This window comes from Prunus mume, linkage group LG7, assembly GCF_029339155.1.
Source record: "Prunus mume cultivar Tortuosa linkage group LG7, ASM2933915v1, whole genome shotgun sequence".
Classification (NCBI taxonomy): domain Eukaryota; kingdom Viridiplantae; phylum Streptophyta; class Magnoliopsida; order Rosales; family Rosaceae; genus Prunus; species Prunus mume.
Genome location: NC_142704.1, coordinates 6272240 through 6290516, shown reverse-complemented (window position 1 = coordinate 6290516; position 18277 = coordinate 6272240). Strand labels below are relative to the sequence as shown.

Genomic DNA, 18277 nt, shown 5'->3' with positions numbered 1-18277 from the left:
AACAATATTCTTATTATTTACAAAAAGTTCACAATACTCTATTCTTATTGTTAACAAAAAGTTCACAATATTATTACATGTGCATATTATTACACATATTCAATATAAAAACATAGAAATATCACGTTTGTTTTGGGTCATCATGATCTATTTAAATGTATCACTTAATGGATCATGATGACTCAACAAGTATGTATTTCCACATAAATGTACCTTAAGATGAATAGTACTAGTGTATCATTTGAAACTAACGAATATGTATTTTCACGTGAATGTACTGTAAGATGAATTAATGTGCCATTCAGAATGCTATGCGTTAGTAGTAAATTTTTCGCAGGGCTTAGCTCCCTCACTTAGAACAAGGGCTCTAATGGCGCGATGGAGGATGGGGTAGCTTCCCCCACAGTATCGGGTGGTCCAAAAGCATTCCACACATAAATTATTGTCCTTGTTTGACCTACTCAAAACGTTTTTCATGTTGTATACTTTGTCTGCATTATTTGATTACCTGGGTGCAAGAGGCATCATTGTGGATCCCAAACTTCGATATGTTGTCCCTTGCTCTGTAACCTCTGGCGCAGGTTTGATTGTAAGCTTCAATCATTGTGGCCTCCCAAGCCTGGACACCTCATTTCTCTATAAGATTAAACAAGGACTCATATTTCAAGTGGGTAATCAAAACCAAAAGGTAAAGGGTAACCTACAGTTTTGTTCCATGAACTATATCAGAACTGTCAATTTACTCAGACTCAAATTTTTATTTTTTATTTTTTATTTTTAAAAGAGCGATGATCATAGACTTTTTTCTTAAAACTATATGAAATAGGCTGATTTGAGACTTGTTGTCAATTTTTTGGATATCTATTTAAATTTTTATCACGTGACTTGCACATTGTCTGTCCAAATTTCTGTCAGTATTAATGACAAATTCGTTATTTTAAAGAAAGAAAAAAAAAATTACAACTTATTTCATATAGTGTAAGTTCTTAATTTACAAGAAAAAAAAAAGTATAAGAATAAATTAACAATTATGGTATAATTCAGTGGCAAAAAGTAACCAAAAAGTAGAGCACCGGCTCTTCCATTATCACTTTTAAATCAAACATGGCAACATCTACAAAGCAACCTTTTCCTGCTTCCCATTATTATCTTCCTTTCTCTGTACATTTTGCTGTCACTTGCAAGATCACGTGGGAAAGCACTCAAACTACCACCTCCCCCCCGAAAGCTACCTCTTATTGGAAACCTTCACCAGCTAGGCGCCTTCCCTCACCCTCCCTTCGTGCTCTCTTGAAGAAGTATGGCCCTCTACGATCATGGAGACTGAGCATGTGACGGAGTTTCCTCTGATTCACTTGGATTGTCGCCCTCAAAAGAGAGCGCATTTGGGCTGCGATGTTCCTCAGGCCTAAAGGTATCAACTTTCTTCCGAAAATTTTATGTCTGATTGAATTTTGTGCGGTTTTTGTTTGGCAGTGTTCAGGGATGGCTGGATTTTTGTGGTTGATGCTATTACTGACCCTTTTTCTTGAAGTGTTATGAGGGGGAATTTAAACAGTTGATCATGTGTTTCAAACTGGTAAAAAAAGTAAGCAGCTGGAATAATTACTGTCAAAGTTACATGATGAGGGATATACGCCTTAGTTTAAAAAAGAAATAATAATTACACAATGAATACCTGGCTTCAACTTGCAAGAAAGCAAGGTATATGTACTTGTTCGTACACAGGGCTTTAAATTTGATACCATCCATCTCCATGTCATTATAATTATATATAAGGCTTAGACTGTGGACTGTAATAATAAAGCACTTCTAGGAGGCATGATGCATATATCCACACTTCGTCAACACAGGCTTCTCAAATTCAAATTCTCATATTCAAGTTGTTATTTTAATTTCAGTAGTCACTAGTTCTGTGTTTTGATTTGTTTAGATGTTAAGGGCTCATTAAAGAAAATGGCTACATCTTCATGAAGGCATACTAAGAGTGCTTAAATGAAAGCTGCCAGGTTCCAATATGAATATTATAACTTTCAGTTGTCCATTTTTGCAGGGAGGGTTCAACATTCAGAACTTTGTGGGATTTTGAAAAGCTCCTTAGTTGCATCATAAACAAGCTTGAGCGGTTGAGTTATGGCGAATGGGAAAGAAGAAACACGTTTAGTTGTGGAAGAGAAACCTGCCACTGCCAGGTTAGTTTATTTAACTTTAAACCATCACACTGTAAACATATTCCAGGATTTTATCCATAACGTTCACAATGTGCATTGTGTATTTGATTTGCCTAGTGCAACTCTTTTCTTCATGAGAACAACTTTCATGGGATGACTCCGTGACATTTATCTCTCTCATCACATGACATAGTTATTACATGAGAGAAAAGCCTCAACAACAATGTTTTCATGTTTCTTGTACCTAATGGGCTCACAATTCGTTATTTGCTTTGTCTTTTTCAGTGTTGAACAACATTCGATCCAAAAAAGAATTATCCAGCATTGGAGAAAAGTGCTTCCATTTTCAAAATCTACCATCGAAGACGAAGGACATAGTAGTACCAGTACTGATCAACCAAAGCCATTCCTTCAAGAATGGTGGAACACCATATTTGTAGTATCATGTGTGTTGGCTGTCTTAGTGGATCCTTTGTTCTTTTACATCCCTGTCGTTAATGAGGATAGGAAGTGCCTCAAATTTGACAAAAGGTTGAAGGCAATATCCTTTGCTTTACAATCGTTAACAGATCTCTTCTACATTGCCGACCTGATGCATCGAATTTTAGCTAGACCTAAAGCTAGGGCAACAAAAGCAGAGGAGGCAGTTCCTTTGAAAATAAGTAAATCCATGAGTATGAATGTTCTGGAAAAAGCTAAGAGGATTTTGCAATCTTACATCCTACTTGACATTTTAGCCGTTCTACCCGTCCCGCAGGTAAGATTATCAAAAAATTATCAAGTAGATTGATTTCCCAGTTTCTTCATTTGTCAAACAGGCACACGCTCACATACACACACATATACATTTTTTTAAAATTTGAAACAGTAGTGTACAATTTTATTCAGATGAAGGTGCGCCGGTGTAATTGTATCAGTGCTTTAATTTTCATCGAGTTCTCACCATTTGTTTTATCCCATTCAAGACATGATTGATTACCTTAAGTTGTACGAGCTTAGATTTTTGGTTTTGAAGAGAAAAAGAAAATAGCAGAAGATATACTTACCTTAGAGACCAGCACCTGCATTTGGATGAAAATCAGCATTAACTTCCGGCTATATAATTAACATTTTGTCATACAAAAATTGAATTTAACAATTGGCTTGATGATCTCTGTTATTTATTTCCAGGTGGTACTTTCCATATTTTTAAAATTGAGGGGCTCAGTTTCTAAATTTTCTTCTTATGTTGCAATATGTGCCATGAGTTCTTCCCATTTACCGATTGTGTCATGAACATAAGAAGGCTGCTAAAAAGCCGGGCACATGGGTCAAAAGTTTTTTCAATTTCTTCTTGTACATCCTTGCCAATCATGTAAGTTTCAATTTGATCTGAATTAATTTTAAATGCTCAAATAATATGGGTAGACTAACAAGCTATTAATTTTAAATGCTCTACTAGTGTTCGAATCCAATTCCTAAAAAAATTTAAAAGGAAAAATTAAAACACACAGTTTGGCACTAAAAAAAATATATATCAATATGGAGTTACATTTTTTGTTTAAATATCTTTCAATTCAAATGTAGTTTTCTCTCAACTCCAAATCCAATAATCATTGACTAACTTTTTTGGTCTTACAGGTAATCGGAGCTCTTTGGTATTTTTTGCAATTCAACGAGAGACAGTTTGTTGGCAATATGCATGTCGAAGTGAAAAAGGATGTGAACCTAATACTTTTAGCTGTGAATGTGATGACCTTTCACCCAGAAATATCACAGTTTTAAACGATTTATGCCTATAAAGCCATCAAACGCAACTTTTTTCGATTTTGGTGTATTTAAACATGCCATTCAGTCTGGCGTGTTACAGTCGGCAGATTTTTCAGAAGTTTTTGTATTGCTTTTGGTGGGGTCTACTAAATCTGAGATTTGTACGTATAATTATCGTTTGATATAATCTTAATTCTTGCATTTTGAGTAGTATTACAATAATTAAAGAGAAAACATAATTTACACTCAACTGAAAGCCATTGAAAATTAACAAATAGTTCGGATTTCTGAAAGAACGTCATGAACACTATGTTATCTTGCATATATATATATATATATATATGCTTAACTAAGTTTGCTAGAACGAATGTGCTCCTCCTCTACACCCGAATTCAAATTCCCCTCCCCGTAGTTTATATTAGATTCAAGTAATATTTTATATATATATATATATATGTATGTTATCTTATTCTAAAAAGTTTCATCATTTCATTACTGCAGTTCTTTTGGTCAAAACCTCGAGACTAGCACCTACGCATGGGAAAACCTATTCGCAGTTTTTATTTCTATAATTGGTCTCCTACTATTTTTATATCTCATTGGAAATTTACAGGTTAGTACGTACTGAACTGAATATGTATAGGTTTCCTGGGATCTCAGTTTCGGGTTCGATTTCCTTCAAATGATCATAAATGAGTAGTTTATATGGAGTTTTATGATCAAAATTTGATGAAAAAACTTATTCTGTGGAGCAGACATACATGCAGTTGTCAACCACGACATCAGAAAAGCTTAGACGGAAGACGAAAATGAAAGGTCTTGAGGTAGAATTGTGGTTATCTGAAAATGGCTTGCCTATGAAGACAATGAAGGCAAGGATCATGGAAAATGTACATCGAGAACTTGAAAAAAAAAAATGGTCATGTGGAGATCCTCTCTGCTCTTCCCCCGGATTTTTTGAGCTATGTCAAGCGCTGTCTTTGCTTGGCTACGCTAAGGAAAGTAAGTCACATACGCACTCTCTTGTCTTTCTTTTTTTTAAATATGACTTGTAAGGAGGAATAACTGGTTACATGTAAACTCGTGATATATATATATATATATATATATATAGGTTCCGAAGCTTAGAGAGATCGAAGGATTGGATGAGTTGAAAGAAATCTGTGAGCATTTTAAGCCAGTGATCTATGCGAAGGAGAGCTTTATCATTCGAGAGGGGGAGCCCCTTGATATGATACTCTTGATCACGCAAGGGACTGTTCGGACCTACACAACTAGCAGTGGAGGGAAAAACCACCCTTCAAAACCTAAGTGTATTAAGAAAGGTGATTTTTACGGAGGAGAACTTATAACGTGGGCATCAAAATTTGCACCTCCATTGAATTACCCATCTCGGATAAAAACGTTCGGGCCATTGCAAGAGTTGAAGCTTTTTCTCTCACGGCTGAGGACTTAAGGAATCATGTCGTCCTTCGATATTTCTGGTGGCAATTTACCAAGAGCATTGATCTCAAGGATTTGACCGACTCTCAAATGCAGCAGTTGACAGAATTGGCAGTTATAACCGTACAAAGAGCATTTCGTCGCTCAAGAAAACGAAGAAGCATGCAGCCTCCTCAGCAATAAGAGCATCTCCAAGGAAGTTTGCAAAGGAGTAATTCTGTTAACAGCTGTTTAGAGTCAGTTGGAGTTGGTTAATAGAAATAAGATTGTCTGAACCAATTCTGTAAGAAAGTTGCTTTCTGTTACATATAAAATCAGATTACTGATGTACAATTCAGAAAAGCAATGCAATAACAGTCTTCTTCATGTTTTCGCTGCTCTGTTTCTATGGACTATAACTTTTCATTGCTTGTTATCACTCAATTGGCTACAAGTCAATCTGATCTTCCATATACAAGAGCACTACATTTAAGATTTCTAGCGCTCGCAGAAAAGTTTGTAATTCAAGTGGTTAAGAACATTTACTTCTACACTTAAGATCATTTGTTCGAAGGATTAACCGCTAGAGACTGGGAGATCAAAGATTATATATGTGTAAATGAAGACAATCAAAACCAACCAGGCAATGGCAACAATTTTCTTGTTGTGTTCCAATATGTGCCACGTGTTGGTGTAGGTGGCTCAATACAAGCTATGATGTATAAGTCCCATATTGGAGAATACAACAAATAATCTAAAGTTCATATTTTCACGTAAATATATTCTAAGATGAATGAATGTGTCATTTGGAATGCTATGCGTTAGTAGTAAATTTTTCGCAAGGCTTAGCTCCCTCCTTTGGAACAAGGGCTTTAATGGCGATGGAGGATGGGGTAGCTAGCTTCCTCCACAGTATTGGTTGGTACAAAAGCATTCCACACATAAAAAATTGTCCTTTGCTTCACCTACTCAAACGTTGGTCATGTTGTATACTTTGTGTGCATTATTTATTAGTTATCTGGGTGCAAGAGGACATCCTTGCGGATCCTAAACTTCAATATGTTGTCCCTTGGCACAGGTTTGATTGTAAGCTTCAATCATTGTGGGCTCCCAAGCCTGGACAATTTCTTTATAAGATTAAACAAGGACTCATATTTCAAGTGGGTAATTAAAACCAAAAGGCAAAGGGTAATCTACTGTTTTGTTTCATGAACTATATCATAATTGTCAATTAACCCATAGAATCAATTTTTTTTGTTGAAAAAGAGCGATGATCATAGACTCTTTTTTTAAAACAGCCGATTTGAGACTTGGTTTCAATTTTTTGGATGTCCATTTAAATTTTTATCACGTGAATTGCACATTGTCTATCCAAATTTATGTCAATATTAATGAAAAATTCATTATTTTAAAGAAGAAAATTTTTCTACAACTTATTTCATATCGTATAAGTCCTTAATTTAGGGGGGGGGGGGGGAGTATGAATAAATTAACAATTATGGTATAATTCACGGAAAAACAGTATAAAAAACCCTCACATGAAATGAACTTTGAGAACACACCCAAAACTCATTTACGACATAACAAAGAGGCTTCAAATTTTCCATTAATTACAAAACTGTCATCGATTTCTTAAAACAAACCTAATCCCAAAACCTCATAAAAAAACTCAAACATTCAATAGGGCATCGAAGTAATTTAATAATCAAAATTAATTTCAATAGGGCCACTTGTCATTTTTTGGGTTTATTTATAAAAATTAAATGGTGTAAGGTTTATCTATATCACTAGTGCTAAGAATGGATATACAACTAGATATCCCATATAAAATTAATAGGGGACCAATTATAGAAATAAAAAGGTGGTAGTTTGAATATGCTTACACAAGGAGAGAGACATCCCTCTCATGGATGCAATGAACCTTTGTTCCTAGAATGAAATTCGCACCAACAGTAGTCATGCCACGTCACCATGCTTACATTACACAGTTGACTTTACCTTCAGTTTTGCAAGCTTTGACTTTTATATACAGTTGACCCGATCTTCGTTTATACATCTTGTAACTTACTTTATTTCTAGTAAAAACAAAAATTACAAAAAAATAGTCACGCGTTTTGTGTTTTGATTTATTTATGTTAAGGGGTCATTAAGTTAATGTTTAGGACAGCAGAGAGAAATCTCGCTATAAAGATTTGTTCATAATGCTTAAATCAAAGTCTAGCAGTTTGATTGACTAAAATTGCATGTTTAGGCATGAGTCATGACATAATGTTTATTAATGTTTCCAGTCCAGACTCATCATTTCCGAGGTCTTTGGTTTCTTTTTGGTTAAATGGGAACACGAGTTGCTTAGTTGGAAAATAATATTTGTTTTTTTCATAATTATTATTAAAAAAAGACTGCGATGAGGAGAAGACCCATTGTCTAATATTGCCTTAGTTCAGGTCACACATGTCATTATATAAATTCTAATACCTCACCCTGCTCTCTGCTCTACCTACTGGAAAGCTTCCTAAACTGAGTGCAAAGCTTCAAGGTTTTTCAACTCTCTCTCTCTCTCTCTCTCTCTCTCTCTCTCACATCACATTTTCTAGTACAAATTGATAATTGATTTAACTTTCCCGTTGTCCATTTTTGCATCAGAAAAAAGCAAGCTTGAGTGGTTAAGTTATGGCTAATCAGAAGGGCGAAATACATTTGGACATGGAGAACTCGGAAGAGAAACCTGCCGCTGCTAGGTTAGTTTATTTAACTTACGTTAAAGCTTTAAACCGTCACATAAGGCGATCCTATGACATTGTGTATTCCTCTCTCATTGCGTGACATAATTATATAAGAGAGAAGAAGCATGAACGGCTATCTTCTCATGTTTCTTTGTTTCTATCTAATGGCCGCAATTTGTTATTTGCTTTATCGTTTTCAGTGTACAACGTTTAATCTCAAAAGGAATTGTCCAGCATTGGAAGAAAAAATCTGATAAATGGACCAAACTAAGGAACAATATTGTTGTACATGAACAAAATCATGCTCACCGAAAGATATTCTTTCCGGAATGGAACAGTGTCTTTTTAGTATCATGTGTGTTGGCTGTCTCACTGGATCCTTTGTTCTTATATATTCCTATCATTAACGAGGATAGGAAGTGCCTCAAATACGACAAAAGGTTGAAGGTAATATCTTTTGGTCTACGATTATTAGCAGATCTCTTCTATATGGCCGATGTGGTGTATCGAATTTTAACTAGACCTAAAGCAAAGGAGGCAGTTCCTTTGAAAGCAAGTAACTCTGTGAATTCACGAAGGACTTTGCAATTTTACATCCTACTTGATATTTTAGCTGTTCTGCCCGTCCCACAGGTAAGTTTAAAAGTTCTATGAAGTAGATTGATTTCCCAATTTCTTCATGGTTGATTACTTTAGGATGTACGAGCTTAGATTTTAGTTGATTTAACAATTGGCTTAAGAATCTTTGTTATTTTTGTCCAGGTAGTACTTTCCATTTTCCTTTCGAAAATGAGGGGCTCGAAATCATTGAAAACAATGAAGTTTCTAAATTCTCTTGTTTTGTTGCAATATGTCCCACGAGTTCTTCCCATCTACCTATTGTGTCATGAACGTGAGAAAACTCCAAAGAAGGCAGGCATATGGGTCAAAAGTTTTTTAAATTTCTTCTTGTACATCCTTGCAAGTCATGTAAGTTTCAATACTATCTTAGTTAACTTTAAATATGCACAATGATATGTGTAGGCTTTCCAATCTGCTTCCCCAAAAATTAAAAAAGAAATTATACGTGCAGTTTGGCACTTGAAAATAATAATAAAAAAATAAAATGGAGTTACATTCTTAGTTCAAATATGGTTCAAACATAATTTTCTCTGAACTCCAAATTTCATTGACTAACTTGTTTGCTATTACAGGTAATAGGAGCCCTTTGGTATATTTTTGCTATTCAACGAGAGATAGCTTGCTGGCAATATGCATGTCAAAGTGAAAATGGATGTGAACCTAATACTTTTCGTTGTGATGACACTTCAGTCAGAAATGTCACAGTTTTAAATGAATTCTGCCCTATAAATCCACCAAATGCAACTCTTTTCAATTTCGGTATATTTGTTGATGCCCTTCAGTACAGCGTGATACAGTCGACAAATTTTCCAGAGAGGTTTTTGAATTGCTTTTGGTGGGGTCTACGACATCTGAGGTTCGTATGTATGAATATAGTTTGATATAGTCTCGTAAATTAAATTAGATTAAAGTAAAATATCGTTGGTACTTATTCTAAAGAGTTTCATCATTTCATTACTGCAGTTCTTTTGGTCAAAACCTGCAGACTAGCACTTACGCATGGGAAAACCTATTTGCAGTTTTCATTTCTATAATTGGTCTCCTGCTATTTTTATATCTCATTGGAAATATACAGGTTGGTACGTTCTGAATATATATAAATTTGTTTCTTTTTTTAAGTTTAAGCCCCTAGTTAAAACTTTTTTTTCTTTCTATTTTTATTTGTATTTGTCTCCTACTAACTTGTGTGTGGAGCAGACATACATGCAGTTTTCAACCACAACATCAGAAAAGCTAAGACGGAACATGAAAATGAAAGGTCTTGAGGTTGAGTTGTGGTTGTCGGAAAATCGCCTCCCTAACACAATGAAGACACGGATCATGGAAAATGTACATCGAAAACTTGAAGAAAACAAAAATGTTCATGTGGAGATCCTCTCTGTCCTTCCCCCGGACTATTTAAGCTATGTCAAGCGCTGTCTCTGCTTGGCTACGCTAAGGAAAGTAAGTTACATATGTACTCCCCTGTGATTTCTCTTTTCTTTCTATATACTTTTTGGTTTGATGAGCAATCGTTTCTGGTGTATACTATGACTTGTAAGGAGGAATAACTTGTTACATGTAAACTCGTTACATATATAGGTTCCGAAGCTTAAAGACATAGAAGGATTGGAAGAGTTGAAAGGAATCTGTGAGCATTTTAAGCCAGTGATCTATGCTAAAGATAGTTTTATTATTCGAGAGGGCGAGGCCCTTGATATGATACTCTTGGTCACGCAAGGGACTGTTCGCAGCTACACAACTAGTAACGGAGTAAAAAAGGATCCCACAACACCTAAGCATATTAAGCAAGGTGATTTCTATGGAGAAGAACTGATAAGTTGGGCATCAAAATTTCCCCCCTCCACTGAGTTACCCATCTCGGATAAAAATGTTAGGTCCATTACAAGGGTTGAAGCATTTGCTCTCACGGCCGAGGACTTAAAGAATCATGTGCTCCTTAGATATTTCTGGTGGCAATTTACCAAGGGAATCGATCTCAACAATTTGACTGACTCTCAGATGCTGCAGTTGAAAGAATTGGCAGTTATAAACCCGCAAAGAGCATTTCGGCGCCGCAAGAGAGCGGAGAAGCCTGCAGCCTTGCCAACGAAAACTCAGTCCATGTCAGTTGTCCCAATTCTGTCAGAAAGATGAGCTTTCTCTTACATATATAAAAATGTGCGATTCATTCTGTTCAGAAAAGCAATGAAATAAAGAGTCTTCTTCATTGATTTAATAAAATTCCAATGACTGCGATGAAAACAAAAAAGTATATACTTTAACAATCAAAACCCAAAACGAAGTCGTTAAGTACACGCAATCACAAAGATGTAAGCGAAAAAAGAAACAAAAGATAATTCAAAAAAGAAAATAATCATTACAAAATGCATCCCTGGCTTTAACTTTGAATAGAGAACTTCTTGCAAGCAAGCAAGGTATGTACTGTTCGTCTCTCTCCCAAACTCAACACACAGAGAATCAAAATCCCTTATCCAAACAGGCCCTAGGGTTTGGGATTCGAGGCTTACTTACAAATATTATTGATCATCACTAAGAAAGTAAGCAGCTGGAATAATTGATGTCAAAATGATATGAGGACTCAAGCAAGGTATATACTTGTTCACAGGGCTTTAGATTCATCTCCATGTCATTAATTATATAAAAGGCTCACTGTGGAAACCACTCAAAAACTAAACAAGTTAGTTTCCCACTCTAGCTCCTCCTAGGCATTTGGAAGTTCAAAAATTATGACCAACTTATGGCCATCGGTGAGGGAAATTCAGGCCACTCACGCTCCCTCCGAAGCCTACTCTGTCGATGATCTCAAACCAATTCTTCAACTCATTGATGGAATATTTCATCAAACTCCTGTATTAATTTATTTTCTACTGATCTCATTTGCTTTAGCTGTGCTAATTAAATACTTAATTAAGCCTAGTTCCATATACAAAATACAGACTTGCATTACAATCAATCATTATAGTACTATAGTTTTATTTTGGTCACAAAGTTGCTTTACTTCTGGTGCAGGGTGGTGCTGGAAAAAATGCAGATACAGCCCAGGACTTGACCACTTCAGATACAGCCCAGCTCCAAACCATATATAAGATATATTCCGAGGTTAATTGAATTCCTATCTCATCAATTCTAAATATATATATATATATATATATATATATATACATGTATTCTATTACTGTAGTTTTGGGTTAATGCCTTTGTGATCACTGTTAGCCAGATTTCTATGTTCAATTCTTCGATTTCCAAATAAAGCTGCATTTTCATCTCTTCCTCATCACTAACTTCTATACATGGTCAATCTAACATTGGTATAAATGTTCTTCGTTCTATTAAGTAAATCATTTATGATATTCATGTACAAATCAGTAAGCACAGTGTGTCCATGTTACGGCAGCTAAGTTGCCAATGCTCAGGTGGTGGTGATTTGAAAGCGAGTACGATGAAGTTACTCAGGACCCTTGCCGGCTATGCATGGGACGCAAAAGTGGTGCTAACTCTAGCTGCTTTTGCTGTGTATAATGGAGAATTCCGGCTTGTGGCTCAGCTTCGCATTAAGGACCCATCAGTCAAGTATGTGGCCATCTTGAAGCAACTATCAGTGGAACATCAACTTCAGGCCATTGACAACATTATCGAGTCCATCATCAAAGTTACCAAGTGCATCGTCGAGTACTGTGAGATGATCAAGTCCAACTACATTCCAGAAGACACACCCCCCAACTACATTCCAGAAGACACACTCCCTCTGTTAGATATCATTCCTGCCCCTGTGTTTCTTGTCCTTCGAGGCATACTGGCTTGTGCCTTTCATATCTCCGACCTCACTCAACGCAGCAGAGATGAGTAAGCAAGCAGCTGCTACCCTTTTGGAATTTGGAAACCATGATGCATGCATCCAATTCATCATTTCAAAATCTGCCTAAACTAACAGCACCTCTGTCCTGCTCATTTTAGGTACACCAAATCAACCGAGGAGTACTCAGGGGAACTACCAAGCCACTTTTATGAAAATAAAGACGACATCCCATGGGAACTAAAAGAATTGCCTCATTTGCTTGATGAGCGTCATCAAAATATCGGTGAGCCCTTGGATTTTCAACTTTAGAAATACACACCTGCATGATACATGAATGTACTATTTGCTGATGACAATTTTTCAATTAAGATCATCAAAAACAAGTTCTTCTCTTGACTTTTCCTTTCAAAGTACACCTTACAGTTGATAAAATGCTGAACGAAATTCACCGTGGGATGCAGAGAAGAAGCGACATGAGGAGTTGACCAACATAAAAAAAAAAGCGACATGAGGAATATTATAAGAATCTGATATGCCTTTTCCAAGGCCCCCACCAGGACCTGGACAATGTCAAGTATTTACGGGCACTGATTTCCCAGAAGGCTGATACACGACCACTCGAAATTGGTACAAGCAAGTCAAGGGTATTATTCATATCTTCTTCTCTGCATTTCCCTGACTTCTTCATATTCCTTTTTCTTAAAACTGATTCATTACATATCATCATTTCGATTGGCACCAAAAGTTCAATCTTGAAAGGCTAAGGTGGAGGCAAGTGTTACTCTTGATATCCGATCTTAGTCTGAGCAATGAAGAGATTGTGAGTCTTGATCACATCTACAAAGAGCGGCAGAACAGGGCAGAAGTTGAGTATGAGATTGTTTGGCTCCCCGTTGTGGACGCAACCACTTGGGATGAAGCAAAACGGTTTAGATTTGAGGAGCTAAAGTCAAAGATGCCGTGGTACGCTGTGCACGACCCTCTAATAATTGAGCCACCGGTGATCAAGTTCATCAGAAACGATTGGCATTTCGACAAGAAGATGATTATAGTGTCCTTGGATCCACAAGGAAGGGTGTCCTCCCTGAATGCCATCCACATGCTGTGGGTATGGGGCAATGTGGCTTTCCCTTTCACTGATGAGAAAGATCAGGTACTGTGGAATGCAGAGAGCTGGAGACTCCAGCTCGTTGCCGATGGCATTGATCCAACCATACTGGACTGGGTAAGTGCTAGAAACTTCGGCATAATATGTTAGACAGACTGAATCTGAACCATACATTACATTCAATCGATAGTACTTAAGTTAGATAACATTTTCCGACGTTCATATGTATCTATCCATTTATTAAGTCAAAATTCATGAAGAATTAAAGATAATGTCGGAACTTTTTTGCTTTATCAGATAGAGAAAGGGAAATATATATGCTTGTATGGAGGTGATGATTTGGAATGGATTCGGAAGTTCACGGTGAGAGCAAAAGTTGTTGCAGGACTTGCTGGTATCTCCTTGGAACTGCTTTATGTAGGAAGAAGTACAGCAACCAGGGAGCAGATCAGGAAAGTGAACAAAGTCATTAAAACAGAGAACCTCAGCCGGTTCTGGCCTGATTACACATCCAATTGGTTCTTTTGGTCCCGAATGGATAGCATGCGGTGCTCCAAGGCTAAACACCACAAGACTGTAAAGAATGATGAGATACTGAAGGAGGTCATGACTTTGCTGAGCTATGATGGAAGTGGCGGAGGATGGGTTATGGTGTGGAGAGGCTCAAATGAGACGGCCAGAGCCAATGGACCGCTCACTCTCCTCACCTTGGATGACTTTGAAGCCTGGAAAAATGAAGCAGCTAAATCAGGCTTCGTGCCTACACTCAAAGATGAACTGAAACGGCGCCACACGCCGGACCACTGCATCCGTTTGATCATTCCAGGGTTCGGTCCAGACATCCCAGACAGAGTGGAGTGCCCGGATTGTGGCCGTGAAATGGAGAAGTTTCTCATGATCCGCTGCTGTACCGATTGAGACATGTTGAGTCAAGCATGAAAAATCCATATTGGATCTTATGTTATATTAATTATGGTGCTCTTTCTTGAGATAGCTAAATGTTTTAGTATGCATTAAGAATAAGTTTGTTTGTGTGAACTTGTGAAATGGCTAGGGACTCTAAGCGCCAGTTTGGGCTGTTGAGTCTGGGGCTAATTCGGTTGATATATATAAGCTTATAAGAATGTAAAAATAATAGTACTTGAAAGACTTTTCAGTACTAAAATTACTCTCTCTCTCTCTCTCTCTCTCTTCACTTTTCTACATTGTGTTGGTTATTTTGTTCACCGGAGATAAATAAATTAATAAATAAAAAAGGATACACTATCCTCAACCCCAAAACAATGGGATAGGAGAAAGACTTCCATGTTTCGGATAAAATGAATCTTTGTCCCTAGAATGCCTAGAATGAAATTCGCTATCAGCACCAACAGTAGTCATACCACGTCATCGTGCTTACACAATAGACTACTTAATTACGGTTCTACAAGCTTTGACTTTTATATATAACTAACCAGATCTTCCTTCATACATCTTATAACTTAAATTATTTCTATTATAAAAAAATTACAAATTTATAAATAAACCCAATTCTAGACATGTATTTATAAAAAAGCCCAAGCACTATTTAAACATAGAAACACACCCAAAATCAACCTCAAAGTCAACTTTTTGGGTGTGTTTATAAATGGGTTTTGAGTGTGTATAATGATGGGTTTTGGGTGTGTTTATATGTTTAAATAATGCTTGGGTTTTTTTATAATTTCAACCCTCATTCTCACGAGTTTTGTGTTTTGATTTATTTATGTTAAGGGCTAATTAAGTTCATGTTTAGGACAGCAGAGCGAAATCTCGCTATAAAGATTTGTTCATGATGCCATAATGCTTAGATCAAAGTCTAGCAGTTTGATTGACTTTGATCGATGTTTTGGCAATATCTAACTTAGAGGACTTTGCAATTGACTTCCCAATTTCTCTATGTATCATGGTTGATTATTTTAGGTTTTAACTCTCATATTACCGCCTAGACCGTAAGAGTTAAATCTAAAATATCTTAGCGAGCAACGATTATGGATGAATGGAAAAAGAGAAAAATAAAATATCTTTCAGGTATATTAATCAACATTTTTCATACAAAAATCAGATTTAACAATTGGCTTAATAATCTTTGTTATTTTTGGCTTAATAATCGTCTATTCACGACCGGTTGCTTGCTTTTATTTTGAAAAACCTCCAACAACAATGAAGTTTCTAAATTTAATTATTGTGTTGCAATATGTGCCACGTGTTGGCGCAGGTGACTCAATACAAGCCAGGATGTATAAGTTCTATATTGGAGAATACAACAAATAATCTACATTTCAAATATAGGTGGTCCATTTCTAATTGCACAGAGACCTTTTGTGATAGAATGCCATGCTTAGAAGTTCATTAGGCCTTCTCTCTCCTAGGTGATTAAGGTGGTAACAATATCGATGCATGATTTGGACATATAGTAAACTCATGTTGAGCCCAGTGGTAAGTCAGGCACATGAGTCAAAAGTTTTTCCAATTTCTATTTTTTATGGGGTAGGGAGGATTGAAGTTAGATCAGAACGAAAAAAAGAAAGATAAAAGGAGCATTTCAAGGGAGGTAGCAGAAAGGGAGAAGGAAGAGGAAAGGAGAAGTCAAAATGCTTGATAGGTGGCATTATTTTGATTGGACTGGGATACTAATGTGGTTTGTTGACCTGACATACCCGTGTCAAGGAAGTTTTTCTCCAAAATATTGGACGGTCCAAATTGGGACACACAAATTATTGTCCTACCTGTTGAAAAATAATGCTCATGATTTGGTATATAAACATATCTAGAAGAATCATGAAGAAAAATATGGGCCAAGAATTATGAAGGAGCTCATTAATAATGTCAGCAAATTAAAAAGTTGTTTGAAAACCATTTTATTTTCATTTTTAAGTTTTCATTTTATTTTTTTAAATGAAAATTAAAACCATATTTGGTAACAGTTTTTGTTTTTAATTTTCAAAAAAAGTAAAATGTAGTTTTCAAAATCAACCTTATTTTTTAAAACAACTTTTTTTTTTTAGTTTTCAAAACCTTACTTTACATTCATTTTTCATGACGAAGGGTTACGGTATATTTACATACTCAGTATAAATAGATATATAAAAAATATCACATTCATTGAGTTATTACCGTCTTTGGAGTAATATATGTGATGAGTTTAGAGTTGTAAATAGCTCGGAGATGGATCATATCACCATATATCTAATCCGATCGGATAGAAAAAATATCAACCCAATCTGATCCGATAACTTGACAAATCATTCACAACTAGATCCATATTCGATTTGTTGGATGATCGGATATCGAATCCAATAACATGATCCGAATTATTTTACCTAATAAGTTGAACAATATTCTTATTATTTACAAAAAGTTCGCAATATTCTTATTGTTAACAAAAAGTTCACAAAATTATTACATGTGCATATTATTACACATATTCAATATAGAAATATCACGTTTGTTGAGTCATCATGATCTATTTAAGTGTATCACTTAGTGGACCATGATGACCCAATGAATATGTATTTCCACATAAATGTACTCTAAGATGAATTAATGTGCCATTCAGAACCAACAAGTAGTATGTATTTCCACGTGAATGTACCGTAAGATGAATTAGTGTGCCATTTGGAATGCTACGTGTTAGTAGTAAATTTTTCGCAAGGCTTTGCTCCCTCCTTTGGAACAAGGCTTTAATGGCGATGGAGGATGGGCTAGCTTCCCCCACAGTATTGGTTGGTACAAAAGCATTCCACACATAAATTATTGTCCTACTCACCTACTCAAACGTTTTTCATGTTGTATACTTTGTGTGCACTATTTAATTGCATGGGTGCAAGAGGACATCCTTGTGGATCCCAAACGTCAATATGTTGTCCCTTGGCACAGGTTTGATTGTAAGCTTCAATCATTGTGGCCTTCCAAGCCTGGACAATTTCTCTATAAGATTAAACAAGGACTCAGATTTCCTAGTGGGTAATCAAAACCAAAAGGTAAATGGTAATCTACCGTTTTGTTCCATGAACTATATTATAATTGTCAAATTACCCATAGACACAATTTTTTTGGTTGAAAAAAGAGCGATGATCATAGAACCTTTTTATTTTATTTAATATATATGTATATAAAAAATTAATAAAAACTATATGAAATAGACCGATTTGAGACTTGTTGTCAATTTTTTGGATGTCCATTTAAATTTTTATCATGTGACTTGCACATTGTCTATCCAAATTTTTGTCAATATTAATGACTAAACAAGGAAAAACAATTACAACTTATTTCATATAGTGTAAGTTCTTAATTTACAGGGAAAAAAAGTAATAGAATAAATTAATAATTATGGTATAATTCAGTGGCAAAACGGTAGATTACCCAAGCCAAAAAAGTAGAGCACCAGCTCTTCATTATCACTTTTAAATCAAACATGGCAACATCTACAAAGCAACCTTTTCCTGCTTCCCATTCTCTTTCTCTGTACATTTGCTTTCACTTGCTAGATCAAGTGGGAAAGCACTCAAACTACCACCTTCCCAACCAAAGCTACCTATATTATTGGAAACCTTCACCAGCTAGGCGCCTTCCTGCACCCTACCTTCGTGCTCTCTCGAAGAAGTATGGGCCTCTACGATCATGGAGACTGAGCGTGTGACGGAGTTTCCTTTCATTCACTTGG

At 36.0% G+C, this 18277-nt stretch overlaps 2 protein-coding genes and 1 pseudogene across 3 annotated transcripts; all 3 read left to right on the top strand.

The window, feature by feature from the left end:
• The first annotated feature begins 1085 nt into the window (after window positions 1-1085).
• On the top strand, window positions 1086-5739 carry LOC107881570 (cyclic nucleotide-gated ion channel 1-like; annotated as a pseudogene). The gene is made up of 8 exons (XR_016128576.1): window positions 1086-1414; window positions 2054-2192; window positions 2457-2928; window positions 3342-3525; window positions 3792-4074; window positions 4419-4533; window positions 4676-4922; window positions 5035-5739. The product of XR_016128576.1 is annotated as a cyclic nucleotide-gated ion channel 1-like (transcript).
• Window positions 5740-8410: 2671 nt separating this feature from the next.
• Window positions 8411-10909, top strand: LOC103338193 (cyclic nucleotide-gated ion channel 1-like). The gene is made up of 6 exons (XM_016795593.2): window positions 8411-8698; window positions 8828-9034; window positions 9259-9542; window positions 9650-9761; window positions 9884-10129; window positions 10268-10909. The coding sequence occupies exons 1-6, from the start codon at window positions 8555-8557 to the stop codon at window positions 10820-10822; spliced, it is 1548 nt and encodes a 515-aa protein (XP_016651079.2). The 5' UTR covers window positions 8411-8554; the 3' UTR covers window positions 10823-10909.
• Window positions 10910-11366: 457 nt separating this feature from the next.
• On the top strand, window positions 11367-14758 carry LOC103338194 (protein SIEVE ELEMENT OCCLUSION B-like). Its single transcript, XM_089041886.1, has 8 exons — window positions 11367-11538; window positions 11699-11788; window positions 12084-12532; window positions 12644-12768; window positions 12947-12953; window positions 12985-13129; window positions 13231-13710; window positions 13891-14758. The coding sequence occupies exons 1-8, from the start codon at window positions 11416-11418 to the stop codon at window positions 14509-14511; spliced, it is 2040 nt and encodes a 679-aa protein (XP_088898012.1). The 5' UTR covers window positions 11367-11415; the 3' UTR covers window positions 14512-14758.
• Window positions 14759-18277: the final 3519 nt, after the last annotated feature.